General features: G+C 44.8%; 1 protein-coding gene across 12 annotated transcripts in view; it reads right to left on the bottom strand.

Moving 5' to 3' along the window:
- The window catches only part of PTPRT (protein tyrosine phosphatase receptor type T), a 1,155,533-nt gene that overhangs the window by 716,023 nt on the left and 424,693 nt on the right, over positions 1 to 14,817 (bottom strand). For all 12 annotated transcript variants that reach the window (XM_025001262.2, XM_025001258.2, XM_025001261.2 and 9 more), the window contains exon 4: positions 8,592 to 8,673. In XM_025001262.2, the coding sequence (XP_024857030.1) occupies positions 8,592 to 8,673 (82 nt within the window). The remainder of the gene's footprint in view (positions 1 to 8,591; positions 8,674 to 14,817) is intronic.

The raw sequence follows: 14,817 nt of genomic DNA on the forward strand, positions 1-14,817 counted from the left end.
GGTGTGATCAGGCAGACCTCCTGTGTGAAAACATACACCTGCTGCTCAGGCTTTCAAACGAAGTGACAACAGCTCAGAGTCCCCCTCGTGCCACCCCCCAGGGCCCCCCGACTAGATGGCGTCAAGAGTCCAAGGCGCAGGGAAGCCCTCCCACGAGTTTCTCAGAGCTGAGGATCTGTGCATCTAGTCACCCTGACAAATGTCATGCTGCTTTGATTGTCTGAAATGGCTTCCTTTTCACTCTCCTGGATAATTTTGTAATGTTATTTTTAGAACTATCAGTTTAAGCCAATTCTTAAGTGGGAATAGTGTGAACCTTGTAAGCCCCGTTTATGTCACTGGTTTGAAGGCAGGAGGAACATCTACTCCATGGCAGGGAGGAGGTGTGGAGTCTTAGTGCCTGTGTTATGAGGCTTTGTGTTGGGTTTTTCAAAGGGAGGTCTCCCCCTACCCTTGGGGACCCAGGGCAAATGGTTAAACCTCTGGGACTTGTGCGATCTTCTTTGGATCGATGTCTCCTGCTTGCTTCTGCCGCCTCCCTTCTTCAAAGCGGCAGACCTCATGCCTTGATTCTTTCATCTGCAATCCATCTTCCTCCCTCCCTTCCAGGTTCAGTGAGAGAGAATTTAGAGACTTCATGGCCCCTGGTGTTAATAATTCTGGTAAAGCACCAAGCGTTTACATATAGCAGAGATAATGAACCCACGCACCTGCAGGAGTCTCACAGTTATGTAAAGAGAGAAAGTGGTTCAGTGTGAAACAAACAAAAACAAAACTGCCACCTCCTTGCCCCCGTCTTCATTTCCCCACTTTCATAGAGACTTGGGGGGAAAATAAAGAGTTCTCTGTATCAGAAAAGCAGCAGCCAAGCACGCTAATAACTGGAATCCGACACCAGCCTTAGCGCTGAGGACACGATAAGGAGTGATGAGGACCCTGTGACCTGAGGGAAGGGGGCAGCTAGCAGTTCCCTAAATCCAGCACATGGTGGCCATACATCTATGCTTGAGATAGCCAATCATCTGACTTCTAACAGCAAATAAGAAATTCAGGCTTTAGATGAAAGCACTCATTCTAAAATCTTTTTTTTTTTAATAGTTGCTAGTATCATTTATTTAATTAATTTATTTTGGCCATACCCCAAGGCATGTGGGATCTGTTTCCCAACCAAGGATTTCATCTAAGCCTTCTTCATTGGAAGCATGGAGTCTCAACCACTGGACCACCAGAGAAGTCCCTAAAATTGTGACTGCATTTATTAAAACATCATGCAGGCTCAACAAAACATAAGTATAGGCACACTCTTCTAGTTGGTGGTCTCTGAGACACAGCCTCACAGGGAACAATTTCCACTGGCCAGTCTTGCCCGGGCGGAACCCCTAGGTCCAGAGATGCCCCCATCCCTGCAGGTGTCACACTGAAGCATCACTTGCACGCCAGCCCTGGATCGTGGTTCTCAACACGGGAACCTTCCCAGACCACATGCCTCCAAAGCTCTTGACAAATCAATCTCTCTCTCTCTCTCTCTCTCTCTCTCAGATGTTTCTTATGCTGGAGACCAGTGTAGTCCAGTTCTCAAAGTTCCTGGCCTCCACATCCTCCTCCCAGCCCAGCCCCCAATTCCAGTCTCCCCCTGAGCCCTGTCCTCTGCCAGCAGTGACTTTCCTCCAGCATCTACAGCTCCAAGAAAGATATGAGGCCACCCACTTTAACTCAACCTTCCAACAAACACAGGCAACCTTGGGGCCCAGACCAGCCATCAGTGTGGGGTTTTTAAGCATCCCACACTCACTCCCCACTGAGACCCAGCTCCTCCAAAATGGGACCCTGTGGAATGGGATTAACAGAAAACTGGCTGTGCATTTGGGGCAAAATGCCTTGATGTTGGTGACATTTAAGCTCCTACAGATGTCAGTGCAGCATCTGAAGACATATTATTGTGCCCTTTTTCTCACTCTTTAAACCTGACAGTGCTCAGTAGGAAGCCACACAATTGAGAAGAAAGCGCACAACATACATTAAAACGTGTTGCAGACCGTGGGCTCAGTGACATGGCCCCGCAAGGTTATGATGGGGGAGAAAAAGTTGAAAAAACTCTAAAAGTCAACCTAGGAGCTAGAAACTTAGAAACCAAATGGAAAATTGTGCTGACATTTATCATCCATGGTTATAACTGCAGTGGCCCTGCTAATGGTGACACAGAGAACCAGCAGCAGACGGTAACTATGGCGAAAATACTTGCAGAATAACTCAAAAATGTTAAATGTGCTATAAAATATAAAGGAGAGGTTTCAGTTTGTAAGAGAAAATAATTTCCGTTCAGTATCACACCTTACTTCCGGTCACTGTTTTGGAAGCTGTGAGGCAAGTGTTTACAGTCATTACTTCAGCTCAAATCGATGGACAGTACAATTGCAAATCATTCATTAAGCCTTCTGGAATTTTTGGAATATTCAGTGGAATTGCTTATTGATAAAACTCTGACCGTACGTTAATTTTTAAAAAATGTTTTAGAGAACTGGAGTGGAGAATTATGAAGCCTGAGGATCTAAAGAGGATTTTTTTTTTTTAATATAGCTAAATTTTTAACAATGGTGAGTGAAGTCACAAATGCATTAAGGCTGAGATTGTGGGAAAAGCACTGTCAGTTCAAAGGTCAGTTCAGAAGCTACGAGCAGGCTGCACAACTCTTGGGCTCATGAGCAGACTCCAGGACCCGTGCGCAGTAGGTGCCTTGAAAGGCAGCACTTTCTTCCCAGAATCAAACACCCAGCCAATTATATAAATCTAAGAGTGCACCATTTTTGATGCCTCTGGATCCTGCTCTGATTGCACAGGACGAGTGGATTCTACCTCCTAAATTCATCTCTCATCTGTCCACCACCTCTCTCCCCCTCTAAATTTCTTTATGGCGCCGCTTACCATCTGTTATGAGCTGAATTGTGCCCCCCCCACCCCAATTCCCATCTTTTTAGCTGTAACGCTCAATAGCTCAGACTGTGCCTGTATTTGGTAACAGAGACTTAAAAGGGTGACTATCTTCAAATGAGGCTCTTAGGGTGAGCTCTAGCCCAGTCTGACTGCTGTCCTTACAAAAGAAAATTTGGACACACAAAGACACACCAGGGGCACATGTACACAGAGGAAAAACCATGGGAGGACACACGCCACCTTACCTTGGGCTTGGGGGCCTCCCCATAAGAACCATAAGAAAATGAAATGCTTATGAAGCCACCCAGTTTCTGCTTTGTGATGGCAGCCTTGGTGGACTAACATACCATCTGTTATAGATCAGATAATTTCCTGATTATTTGGTTTTCTTTTTAGTCTCCTTCACATCAATGGAAGTTGCCCATGAAGGCAAAGAATGAATCTGTCCTGCTCATTCCCATGAACCCAGACTAGCGCCTGGCATGGAGAACACGCTCACTAAACATACTGGATGGCGAATGGATGTCTTGCCACCACCCTGGTCCAGGACACACCATCTCTTGCATGACTCCAGAACTGTCCTCCTGACTGGCCTCCTGATTTCTTTATTCTTTTCTTTTCCTCCTTCAACCCATCCTTCACAGAATGGCCGAAGTGATCTCTTAACAATTAAATGAGATCCTATCCATCCCCAGCATAAACCCCTCTGGTAGTACTTCCCTGCACTTAGGTTCAAATGTAACCACTCAACAACCATGCTCAGGGCCCGGCTTCCGTTTCACCAAGAAACACCTTCCTCCATGCTCCCCCTCCATGATCCCCATGCCCAGGATACTCTGGCACTATCAAAGTGACTCCCCTGCAGGGTCTCACCACTTCCCGTTTCCTCTGCCTAGATGCCCCCTCCCTGAACCTTCATAGAGTGAGCTCCTTCTATGACTTGGATCTCAGCTCAGACCACATCTTCAAAGACATCTCCCCGACCACTCTACCTAAGGAGCCCCTCCACATCCTAGTCCCTCACATTTGTTAGATTCCTAATACTTATCACGATCTAAAATCACATTAGTGATTTAATATTAGTTACCTATTTAGTATTTTTTCTCCCTCTGGAGTGTGAACTCAAGTGGGCCTTAGGAAGCCTCCCTGCGAACAAAGCTAGTGAAGGTGATAGAATTCCAGTTGAGCTGTTTCACATTCTAAAAGATGATGCTGTGAAAGTGCTGCACTCAGTATGCCAGCAAATTTGGAAAACTCTGCAGTGGCCACAGGACTGGAAAAGGTCAGTTTTCATTCCAATCCCAAAGGCAATGCCAAAGAGTGCTCAAACTACCACACAATTGCACTCATCTCACACACTAGCAAAATAATGCTCAAAATTCTCCAAGCCAGGCTTCAACAGAATGTGAATCAAGAACTTCCAGATGTTCAAGCTGGATTTAGGAAAGGCAGAGGAACCAGAGATCAAATTGCCAACATCTGCTGGATCTTACAAAAAGCAAGAGAATTCCAGAAAAACATCTGTTTCTTCTTCATTGACTAAGCTAATGCCTTTGACTGTGTGGATCACAACAAACTGTGGAAAATTCCTAAAGAGACGGAATACCAGACCACCTGATCTGCCTCCTGAGAAATCTGTATGCAGGTCAAGAAGCAACAGTTAGAACCAGACATGTAACAACAAGCTGGTTCCAAATTGGAAAAGGAGTACGTCAAGGCTGTATGTTGTCACCCTATTTATTTAACGTTTATGTAGAATACACAATGTGAAATGCAGGGCTGGATGAAGCACAAGCTGGAATCAAGATTGCCGGGAGAAATATCAATAACCTCAGATATGCAGATGACACCACCCTTATGGCAGAAAGTGAAGAGGAACTAAAAAGCCTCTTGATGAAAGTGAAAGAGGAGAATGAAAAAGTTGGCTTAAAGCTCAACATTCAGAAAACTAAGATCATGGCATCTGGTCCCATCACTTCATGGCAAATAGATGGGGAAACAATGGAAACAGTGACAGACTTTATTTTCTTGGGCTCCAAAATCACTGCAGATGATGACTGCAGCCATGAAATTAAAAGATGCTTACTCCTTGGAAGAAAAGTTATGACCAACCTAGACAGCATATTAAAAAGCAGAGACATTACTTTGCCAACAAAGGTTCATCTAGTCAAAACTATGGTTTTTCCAGTAGTCATGTTTGGATGTAAGAGTTAAACCATAAATAAGGCCAAGCGCCGAAGAATTGATGCTTTTGAACTATGGTGTTGGAGAAGACTCTTGAGAGTCCCTTGGACTGCAATATCCAAGCAGTCCATCCTAAAGGAAATCAGCCCTTAATATTCATTGGAAGGACTAATGCTGAAGCTGAAACTCCAATACCTTGGCCACCTGATGAGAAGAACTGACTCATTAGAAAAGATCCTGATGCTGGGAAAGACTGAAGGCAGGAGGAGAAGGGGACAACGGAGGATGAGATGGTTGTATAGCATCACCAACCTGATGGACATGAGTCTGAGCAAACTCCGGGAGCTGGCAATGGACAAGGAAGCCTGGCATGCTGTAGTCCATGGGGTGGTAAAGAGTAAGACACAACTGAGCATCTGAACTGTCTGAACTCCCTCTGACCATCTGCTAAGTATACACCATGGGGACAAAGACCTATTTATCTTGGTCACTTGAGTATCCCCTGTGTCCAGCAGGAGTTCCTGACACATAACTAATGCTCAATAATTGACTATTGAAAGAAAGAATGAATAAAAACCCAAACTGGATATGAACGGAGCATGCAGAATGGGCTTTGGCTAGGCCCTGGTCAACTCAACATGACTCACGATAGATCTCAGAGGACTATGTGCACCACCAATATTTGTATGTAGAGTTAAATGGGATTTTCCAATTCCAGCCCCTATCACAGAGTTCTCATATTTTGATTTCTGGGAAGTTTAAGCTTAAGCCTCCTAAGCATCTGGGCCGAACTCAAATGGAGCACATTATGCAAGAACACAGTCAGGGGCACGTCTTCCTGAGTTGTGTCGCATGGCCCATTTGCTTGGTAACTGGCTCTCGGCAATTCCATAACCAAGTCATCTACTCTCTCCTCAGCAGGGGGAGTATGAAGCTGTCAGAAAAATCCTAAACTCAGAGGCAGCCCCGATGGGAGGAGGATTCCAAGAGGAGCCATGAGACTCTGAGGGTAGACCCTCCAGAGACCTCTTGCCCGTGGAGATTTCTCCAAGAGAAGGAAGCATGTGGCTGCAACAGCAAACCATGGACGGTGTGAAGAGTTCAGGCAGAGCCAAGACTGAGACAGGAGACAGGGTCAGGTTGGCTGTCATGGGGAAGCAAAGGTTCCGTACAGGACAGAGTTCTGGGATCCCAGGAGAGAGAACCAAGCCGGATCCTTCGGAGGAGAGCCCAAGGTCACCTACTAGAAAGACCTAGTGCAAGCGTCCTGCACAGGCCAAGCACTAGGCAGCGGCTGGATGCAGCTCCAAGGATGGGGTGCGGGCAGGGCTTGGGGAAAGCAGAAGGCCTGTCTCAGAGAGACTCGCTCAAACCTGGGGGCTTGCAGGCCCAGGACGGATGGGCTTGGGCCTACCTGGACTCACTTGCTGAGCTTGTCCCCCAAACACTGAACTCTCACAAGGGGGCTGACTCTCAGGCCCACACACATGAGCCTGGGTAAGCCGCTTGCTTCCAGAAACAAGGGCCAACCCTGGGGAGCATAACGCCAGGCACTGGAGAGGGAGATCTCAAGTGGTGGCTAGAATGTGCCATCAGTAGATTATGGGATTGCAAACCTGAGTCACGGAGAAGCAATGGGGATGGAGATGAAGTTGACAGGGACAGCCTGTAGAAATTATATATAGTCCCAAAGCCCCAAACACCCCCTTATCCATCCTTGAATGCTTTATAGTTCTGAACGAGATCCAGGCAATGCAAAGTATGTGAGGCTAAGTGGACCACACGTACAGCAGATATCTCCTGAAGTGGTCTGAGGTCAATAATTATTCTCCAATGGGCAGCAGATGCGGATATCCAAGATCAAGGGAGACGGAGATTTCATCCTTGTAAGAGGGACTCCTAAGTATATCCGCAACACAAAGGTAGATACCTCAGGCCAAAGCAATGGAGAATCATCTGATAGAATGTCAGCATTCCTGAGATGCTGGCTGACTTCTAGGAAGGACGTGTCTCTTGCACAGACCCCAAACACAGTTACCCAAAATGTTGTCTTGCCAAAGCCCCTTGGAACTCAGCTCAAATTCCTCTAGAGATGGTGCTCTAAGACAACAGGTCAAACAATGTCACTGGAGTGCCAGGAAGAAGTGATGCCTGAGCCTGTGACAAATTCACTTCAGTAGAAGTGCAAAGAATCAGTCCAATGAAAGCAACATGGGGACCTCCCAGTGTGGGGACTCCAAGTGGCTAAGACTCCACACTCTCAATGCAGGGGACCCAGGCTGAAGCCCTGGTCAGAGACCTAGATCCCACATACCACAATGAAGAGTTTGCATGCCACACTAAGAGTCAGCACAGCCAAATAAATATCTAAAATAAAAAGTATGGCAAAACCAATACAATATTGTAAAGTAATTAGCCTCTAATTAAAATAAATAAATTTAAATTAAAAATAAAATAAAAAGCAACATGGATGGGGCAGAAATGAGAACAGCCTCAAAACGGGAGGAACGAAAGGCATCAAAATACAGGACATATGACATCTCTTGAGGGAATAGCAAACTGCACCAGAGCCCATAGCGTGACTTGTGGCTTTAAGCAAGAAGCAGAGAAAGGACCCTCCTAGGAGTTAGTTACCTGATACCTGCCAAGGAACTAATGGGAATCTCCAGTCTGCAGACACTAGCTAATGGGGCTGGCAACCTAGCCAGCCCTCGTATAGGCTACCTTAATCCATATGCACACCCCTTTGATTATAATATCTCCATCAAATGTCACAAGATATGATGCGCTTTCAACTATCTGTACCCAGGACTGGTCCCCTCTGAGATGTATATAGTGAACCTGGGACCCACAGTTTCTTGCTCAAATACATTCAAATATCTTAGCCTAAATACAGTAGAGAGAGAGAAGTTTCAGTGGAAATGGTCTGGGCATGGAGTAGAATGCCTTTGAGAACTCTCAACCCTGTACCATAAGTACTAACCACTGTGAGAAATCTCTCCCTACGCCTACACAGAGTTGATGAGGGTATTTAAAATTACTTTTAAAGAATTAATAGCTTAGTGGTACTTTTCCCTGTGAGTGAACAGTGTGCTAATTTGCTCAGTGTTTTTGGTGTCGGTTCTTTTTTTAAGACAATTGCACAAGATTCTATCCAGAGCCCTCTAATTCTTCCACTTCAGTGGTCTGAATCCCACTAATAAACAATCAGGACTTTAGACTCCTTTAATAATGAAGAGAGATTCAAACGAAGATGTTTTGCCACTCTCTGCAAATTCCTGGAGGTGCTTGCCTGTTGAGCAGGCCAGCGAAATTATGGATTTATTCAGGACTGATTGCATTGAGTATGTAAGCATTTTTTGAAGGATTAAAAAAGAGAGAGAGTGAGAGATGTTTGTGAGCTGAATGAATAGCGGGGATTGCAGCCTCCAAGCCACCTGAAACAAGGCTGTGCTTAGAGCAGGGAAGAGACTTACTGCATGGATGGGCAAGGACCCGAACCTCGTCCACAGCGATGTAGCCAGGATGGCCCTTCAGAGAGACGGATTCAAATATCACCTGCAACACACAAGGCAGGAGTCAGTTTTGCAGAAGGGGTCGTAGGCATTCATCACAGCTGTCCAACCTCCAAACAACTTATGTTCCAGCTTCCCACTAGAACTATCCAAAGAGGTCTTGTATTAGGCTAGGATATTACCTTGGCAATTGACATGGCTTTTCAAAACAAGGTAAAAAGGTCACCTTCTGGTGACCAGCAAAAGAAGAACCAGCCACATGGAACATTTCTAATGGCTTTCAGAAATAACCCTCAGATAAAAGGAAAACAACCCAAACTTGGCCTTGAAACTTCAATATGCACCTTTTTCATTATTGTTTCAAGTAAAACACAGAGAAGAATTACTTCCTACTATCTCCACTTTCTTATGCAGGGTGAGGGAGAAGCCATTATAAGCCAAGAATGGTTTACCTTGATTTGATTCCACATCCTCAAGGAATATAGTCCATCTGAATGACCTTATAACATCCCTTAAAAATAAGCCCCACACACCACTGTTGCTATCCAGGAATCCATGGGCAACAAGTTCTTTGATCCTCCATTCTGACTCCCACCTGAACTGCTTACTTCAGTAACCAGCTTGTCACCCAATATCCACCTTCACAAAGGAGATGTGACCATCTGTGTGGACAGCATGACCAATGCCCTTGATGTCCCTAAGTCCAATGGCCTCATCTTCCAATCAGCTTCAGCCCATGCACTCACATGCATCCTCCGCGTGCCCACACTCACCTCCATGTGCACACACTCACCTCCACGTGCCCACACTTGCCCCCACATGCCCACACTCACCCCCACGTGCCCACACTCATCTCTGCATGCCCACACTCATCTCCACATGCCCACACTCACCTCCATACCCTCAAGCTCACCCTCCACGTGCCCGCACTCGCCCTCCATGTGCCCACACTCACCTCCACGTGTGCACACTCCCCTGCACATGCCCACACTCATACCACAGTCCCACACTCACACCCACATGCCCACACTCATCTCTGCGTCCCCACACTCACCTCCACGTGCCCAAGCTCACCCTCCACGTGCCCAAGCTCACCCTCCATGTGCCCACACTTGCCCTCCACATGCCGACACTCACCCCCACGTGCCCACACTCACCTCTGCGTGCCCACACTCACCTCCATGTGCCCAAGCTCACCTTCCACGTGCCCACACTCACCCTCCAAATGCCCAAGCTCGTCCTCCATGTGCTCCCACTCGTCCTTCACCCCACACACTGGAGTTTTCAGCTTCCTGCATTTTGGCACACCCACACTCCTCTCCCAACTCATTCCCCTTAAATCTGCTTCTTTGGCACATATGGTACCCTGGGTCTCAGCTTTTCTAGAGACTGTATGCTGCCTGGACATCTTTGTTTTAATCTCAACAAACACACAGTCCCCTCAGTCTGTCAAATAATCACCCACATCCATCGCACCTAAAGCCCCAATTCCTCATTTTGCTGTTGGCAAGTCTATTGCAAAACTGCTTTCTCCACCTCTGTATCCCCACACAAATGTCTCCCTTTCAACGTCACCTGCCCTACAGATAACCACATCACATCTTTATGAAACAAGAGGACCACAGAAGGGCTGACTTCTAACTTCCTACCCATCAGCCTAACCTTCATGGGTCAGATGACTACACACCAACCACTGTCCTCTCTGCAAGGTGCAGCCCAGCGCCCTTCTACCTCAGCTGTGTTTCCCAGCTTCTTGGTTCTCTCTCTTCATCCCTTAGCTCCAAACCGTCCCTTTTATTCCTGACTCAGACAAACACAGATGCTTGGATTTCTCTTCCTCTTTAAAAGCTACCCTTTGGCAGCAGTAGTATTTACAGTCCAGTTGTGTTTCAATCACATTTACATTTTTTCAACAGCCTTAATTATACTCCCTCTATACCTCCCAGTTTCTCAGTGCAAAACTTCAACCCCGTCACCTGCACTTTGTCCTCGACACCACCCCCAAAATCGATTCAGGGAAGACGCCAGCAATCTCTTAGTGGTGCTCTTACCACTTACATCCAATAGATATATTTCAATCTTTATCTTACTTTAAGAAGGAAAATAGTACGGGGCTTGGGTTCTGGGTTAGGATGCCTGAGTTTTAGTCCTGGTTGTATCACCTTGTGTGTGTGTCACCTTGTGTGTGTGCACCTTGTCTGTGTACCACCTTGTGTGTGTCACCTTGTGTGTGCACCTTGTGTGTGTCACCTTGTGTGTGTCACTTTGTCTGTGTACCACCTTGTGTGTGTGTACCTTGTGTGTGTCACCTTGTCTGTGTACCACCTTGTGTGTGCACCTTGTGTGTGTCACCTTGTGTGTGTACCTTGTGTGTGTACCACCTTGTGTGTGCACCTTATGTGTGTCACCTTGTCTGTGTACCACCTTGTGTGTGCACCTTGTGTGTGTCACCTTGTGTGTGTACCTTGTGTACCACCTTGTGTGTGCACTTTATGTGTGTCACCTTGTGTGTGTCACCTTGTCTGTGTACCACCTTGTGTGTGTCACCTTATGTGTGTCACCTTGTGTGTGTCACCTTGTCTGTGTACCACCTTGTGTGTGTCACCTTATGTGTGTCATCTTGTGTGTGTTACCTTGTCTGTGTAACATCTTGTGTGTGTGTCACCTTATGTGTGTCACCTTGTCTGTGTACCACCTTGTGTGTGTCACCTTATGTGTGTCACCTTGTGTGTGTCACCTTGTCTGTGTACCTTGTGTGTGTCACCTTGTGTGTGTACCACCTTGTGTGTGCACCTTGTGTGTGTCACCTTGTGTGTGTCACTTTGTCTGTGTACCACCTTGTGTGTGTGTATCTTGTGTGTGTCACCTTGTCTGTGTACCACCTTGTGTGTGTGTACCTTGTGTGTGTCACCTTGTCTGTGTACCACCTTGTGTGTGTGTACCTTGTGTGTGTCACCTTGTCTGTGTACCACCTTGTGTGTGCACCTTGTGTGTGTCACCTTGTGTGTGTCACCTTGTGTGTGTACCTTGTGTGTGTACCACCTTGTGTGTGCACCTTATGTGTGTTACCTTGTGTGTGTCACCTTGTCTGTGTACCACCTTGTGTGTGTCACCTTATGTGTGTCACCTTGTGTGTGTCACCTTGTCTGTGTACCACCTTGTGTGTGCACCTTGTGTGTGTCACCTTGTGTGTGTCACCTTGTGTGTGTACCTTGTGTGTGTACCACCTTGTGTGTGCACCTTATGTGTGTCACCTTGTGTGTGTCACCTTGTCTGTGTACCACCTTGTGTGTGTCACCTATGTGTGTCACCTTGTGTGTGTCACCTTGTCTGTGTACCACCTTGTGTGTGTCACCTTATGTGTGTCATCTTGTGTGTGTTACCTTGTCTGTGTAACATCTTGTGTGTGTGTCACCTTATGTGTGTCACCTTGTGTGTGTCACCTTGTCTGTGTACCACCTTGTGTGTGTCACCTTATGTGTGTCACCTTATGTGTGTCACCTTGTGTGTGTCACCTTGTGTGTGTACCTTGTGTGTGTCACCTTGTGTGTGTACCACCTTGTGTGTGCACCTTGTGTGTGTCACCTTGTGTATGTCACTTTGTCTGTGTACCACCTTGTGTGTGTGTATCTTGTGTGTGTCACCTTGTCTGTGTACCACCTTGTGTGTGTGTACCTTGTGTGTGTCACCTTGTCTGTGTACCACCTTGTGTGTGTGTACCTTGTGTGTGTCACCTTGTCTGTGTACCACCTTGTGTGTGCACCTTGTGTGTGTCACCTTGTGTGTGTACCTTGTGTGTGTACCACCTTGTGTGTGCACCTTATGTGTGTCACCTTGTCTGTGTCACCTTGTCTGTGTACCACCTTGTGTGTGTCACCTTGTGTGTGTACCTTGTGTGTGTCACCTTGTCTGTGTACCACCTTGTGTGTGTCACCTTATGTGTGTCATCTTGTGTGTGTTACCTTGTCTGTGTAACATCTTGTGTGTGTGTCACCTTGTCTGTGTACCACCTTGTGTGTGTCACCTTATGTGTGTCACCTTGTGTGTGTACCTTGTGTGTGTCACCTTGTGTGTGTACCACCTTGTGTGTGCCACTTTGTCTGTGTACCACCTTGTGTGTGTGTACCTTGTGTGTGTCACCTTGTGTGTGTACCACCTTGTGTGTGTGTACCTTGTGTGTGTCACCTTGTGTGTGTACCACTTTAAGCAAGTTACCTTACTGCTCTGCACCTCAGTTTCCTCATCTGTAAGTATAGTGTCTACCTTGTTAGATAATTATTCATGTTAAGGGACTTAATATACTAATTTCTGTAGGAAAAAACAAAAAGAAAATATAACGAACACAGAAAATGCATTTAAAAGAAACAGCATGAAAATATTCAAATTTGTGTAGTAAAAGTGATAAAAGTAAAAAAATTCTATTGTGTTAATAAATATAAATAGGTTAAAACAAAGAAAAGCTCTCAGACTGTCTAAATGAACAAAGTCTAATCACATAAGATAAACACCTAATACAGAATGACTCAATAACCTTAAAAATAACAAACCAAAGACATAGGAAAATAGGAAAATACAAACAAACAGAAAATTATTGTTGTAAAAATAATGCTAAAGCATCAAAGTATAGTTTAAATTAAAAAAAAAAATAAAACCCACAAAAGATCATATAATAGGCTCACATCTAACTTCAATAAATTCTTCAAAGAGGAAACTATACAGGCATGGTTCTATATATTTTCTAACCAAGTTCCCTAAAGCCATAAACTAATGACAAAAGCTTAAAAATCAATTTCTTAAAGTTGAAATATTGTATATTTCTTAAAAACATAATAACTATACTGTCAAAGTATGTTTTGTTAACAAAAGTCTGAATGAAATAAAATTAAAAGTCAAATGGCAAGTTGAGAACAATATCTGTAATATATATGCCAGCTAAAAGGTAAATATTCTATTCTGTGTAAAGAATCCTTGAGAATCATCAAAACAAATAAACTCTCTAAAAGAAAAATCAGCAAGTTCAGCAGGTTATTCACAAAAGATGAAGCAAGATTGGTAATGTTTAATGAATGTACTGTTTTTAATGACACTAGGGAGATTATGGCAGATGAATGTTTTCATCTTAACCCTTTCCTAGATTTTCCAAATTCTCTACAATAAAAATGAGCTTCTTTTTATTTACAATAAAAATTAAGTGCTTTAAAGTGTATTACATTTTCATATCTCTCTGCATATTATACTACCCCTGTGTCATGTACCATAACTAACTCCACTACAACAGCTATCACAGCAGAGTGTAAATGCCTGTTCATGAATTATTTCATCCTATAAGCTCTAAACCTATTGGGAGCAGGAACAGTATCTCATTCATTCATATTTACAGAGACTCTCCTCTATACCAAGGACTGAGGCACTCGCGGGGAGGGGCTAAAAAGTGAACAAGAAGCTTAGGGCTCTAGCTCTGATAAACTTCACATTTCATACATGGAAATGGAAATTATACAGATAAATAAGGAAATTAAATTCATTTTGTGATTAAGTATAACTAAGTGGGAGAGGGTCTACTTTAATTAGAGTAGTCAGGAAAGAACTCTAAAAAGGTGATAATTAAAAGGAGACCAGAAGGATGAAACTGGCAAGTTAAGGAAGAGGTGGTGGATGTGCAAAGACTCTGAGGCAGGAAAGAACTTGAGGATGATCTGGGAATATAAGAATGAGATCCTGGTGTGGCTGGGATATAGCAAGTAAGCTAGAGAAGCACAGGGCAAGGCTGGATGCTAGCTGCAGGTCAGATGACACGGAGTGCTTCAAACTTATGGGAGTTTGAAGTTTCTGCTATTACGGAGGCATTTGAAGCTGGAAAGTGACATAATTTACATTCAAAAAAGTTCATTCTGGCTATTCTGTGGACATTGACTGGGGCAGGAGGTGGAGCTTGAGCAAGAATGAAATTGAACAGTTGGCTCCAGTAGCGGTCCGATCAAAAGATGAGTATGGCTTGGACAATGGTGTTAGCCATGAGGAATAAAGATGCTGATGATACGAAAGATATTTTCAAGGTAGAGATGAAAATAATTACTGCTAGATTAAGAGGGGAAGAGTGAAGAAAAGAGAATACAAAGAGGATTCTTCAGTTTAAGTCTTGAGCTTGTAGGCTGATTCTGGTGTTATTTATTAAGACAAAGAAAAT

Source organism: Bos taurus, chromosome 13, assembly GCF_002263795.3.
Source record: "Bos taurus isolate L1 Dominette 01449 registration number 42190680 breed Hereford chromosome 13, ARS-UCD2.0, whole genome shotgun sequence".
NCBI classification, from domain to species: domain Eukaryota; kingdom Metazoa; phylum Chordata; class Mammalia; order Artiodactyla; family Bovidae; genus Bos; species Bos taurus.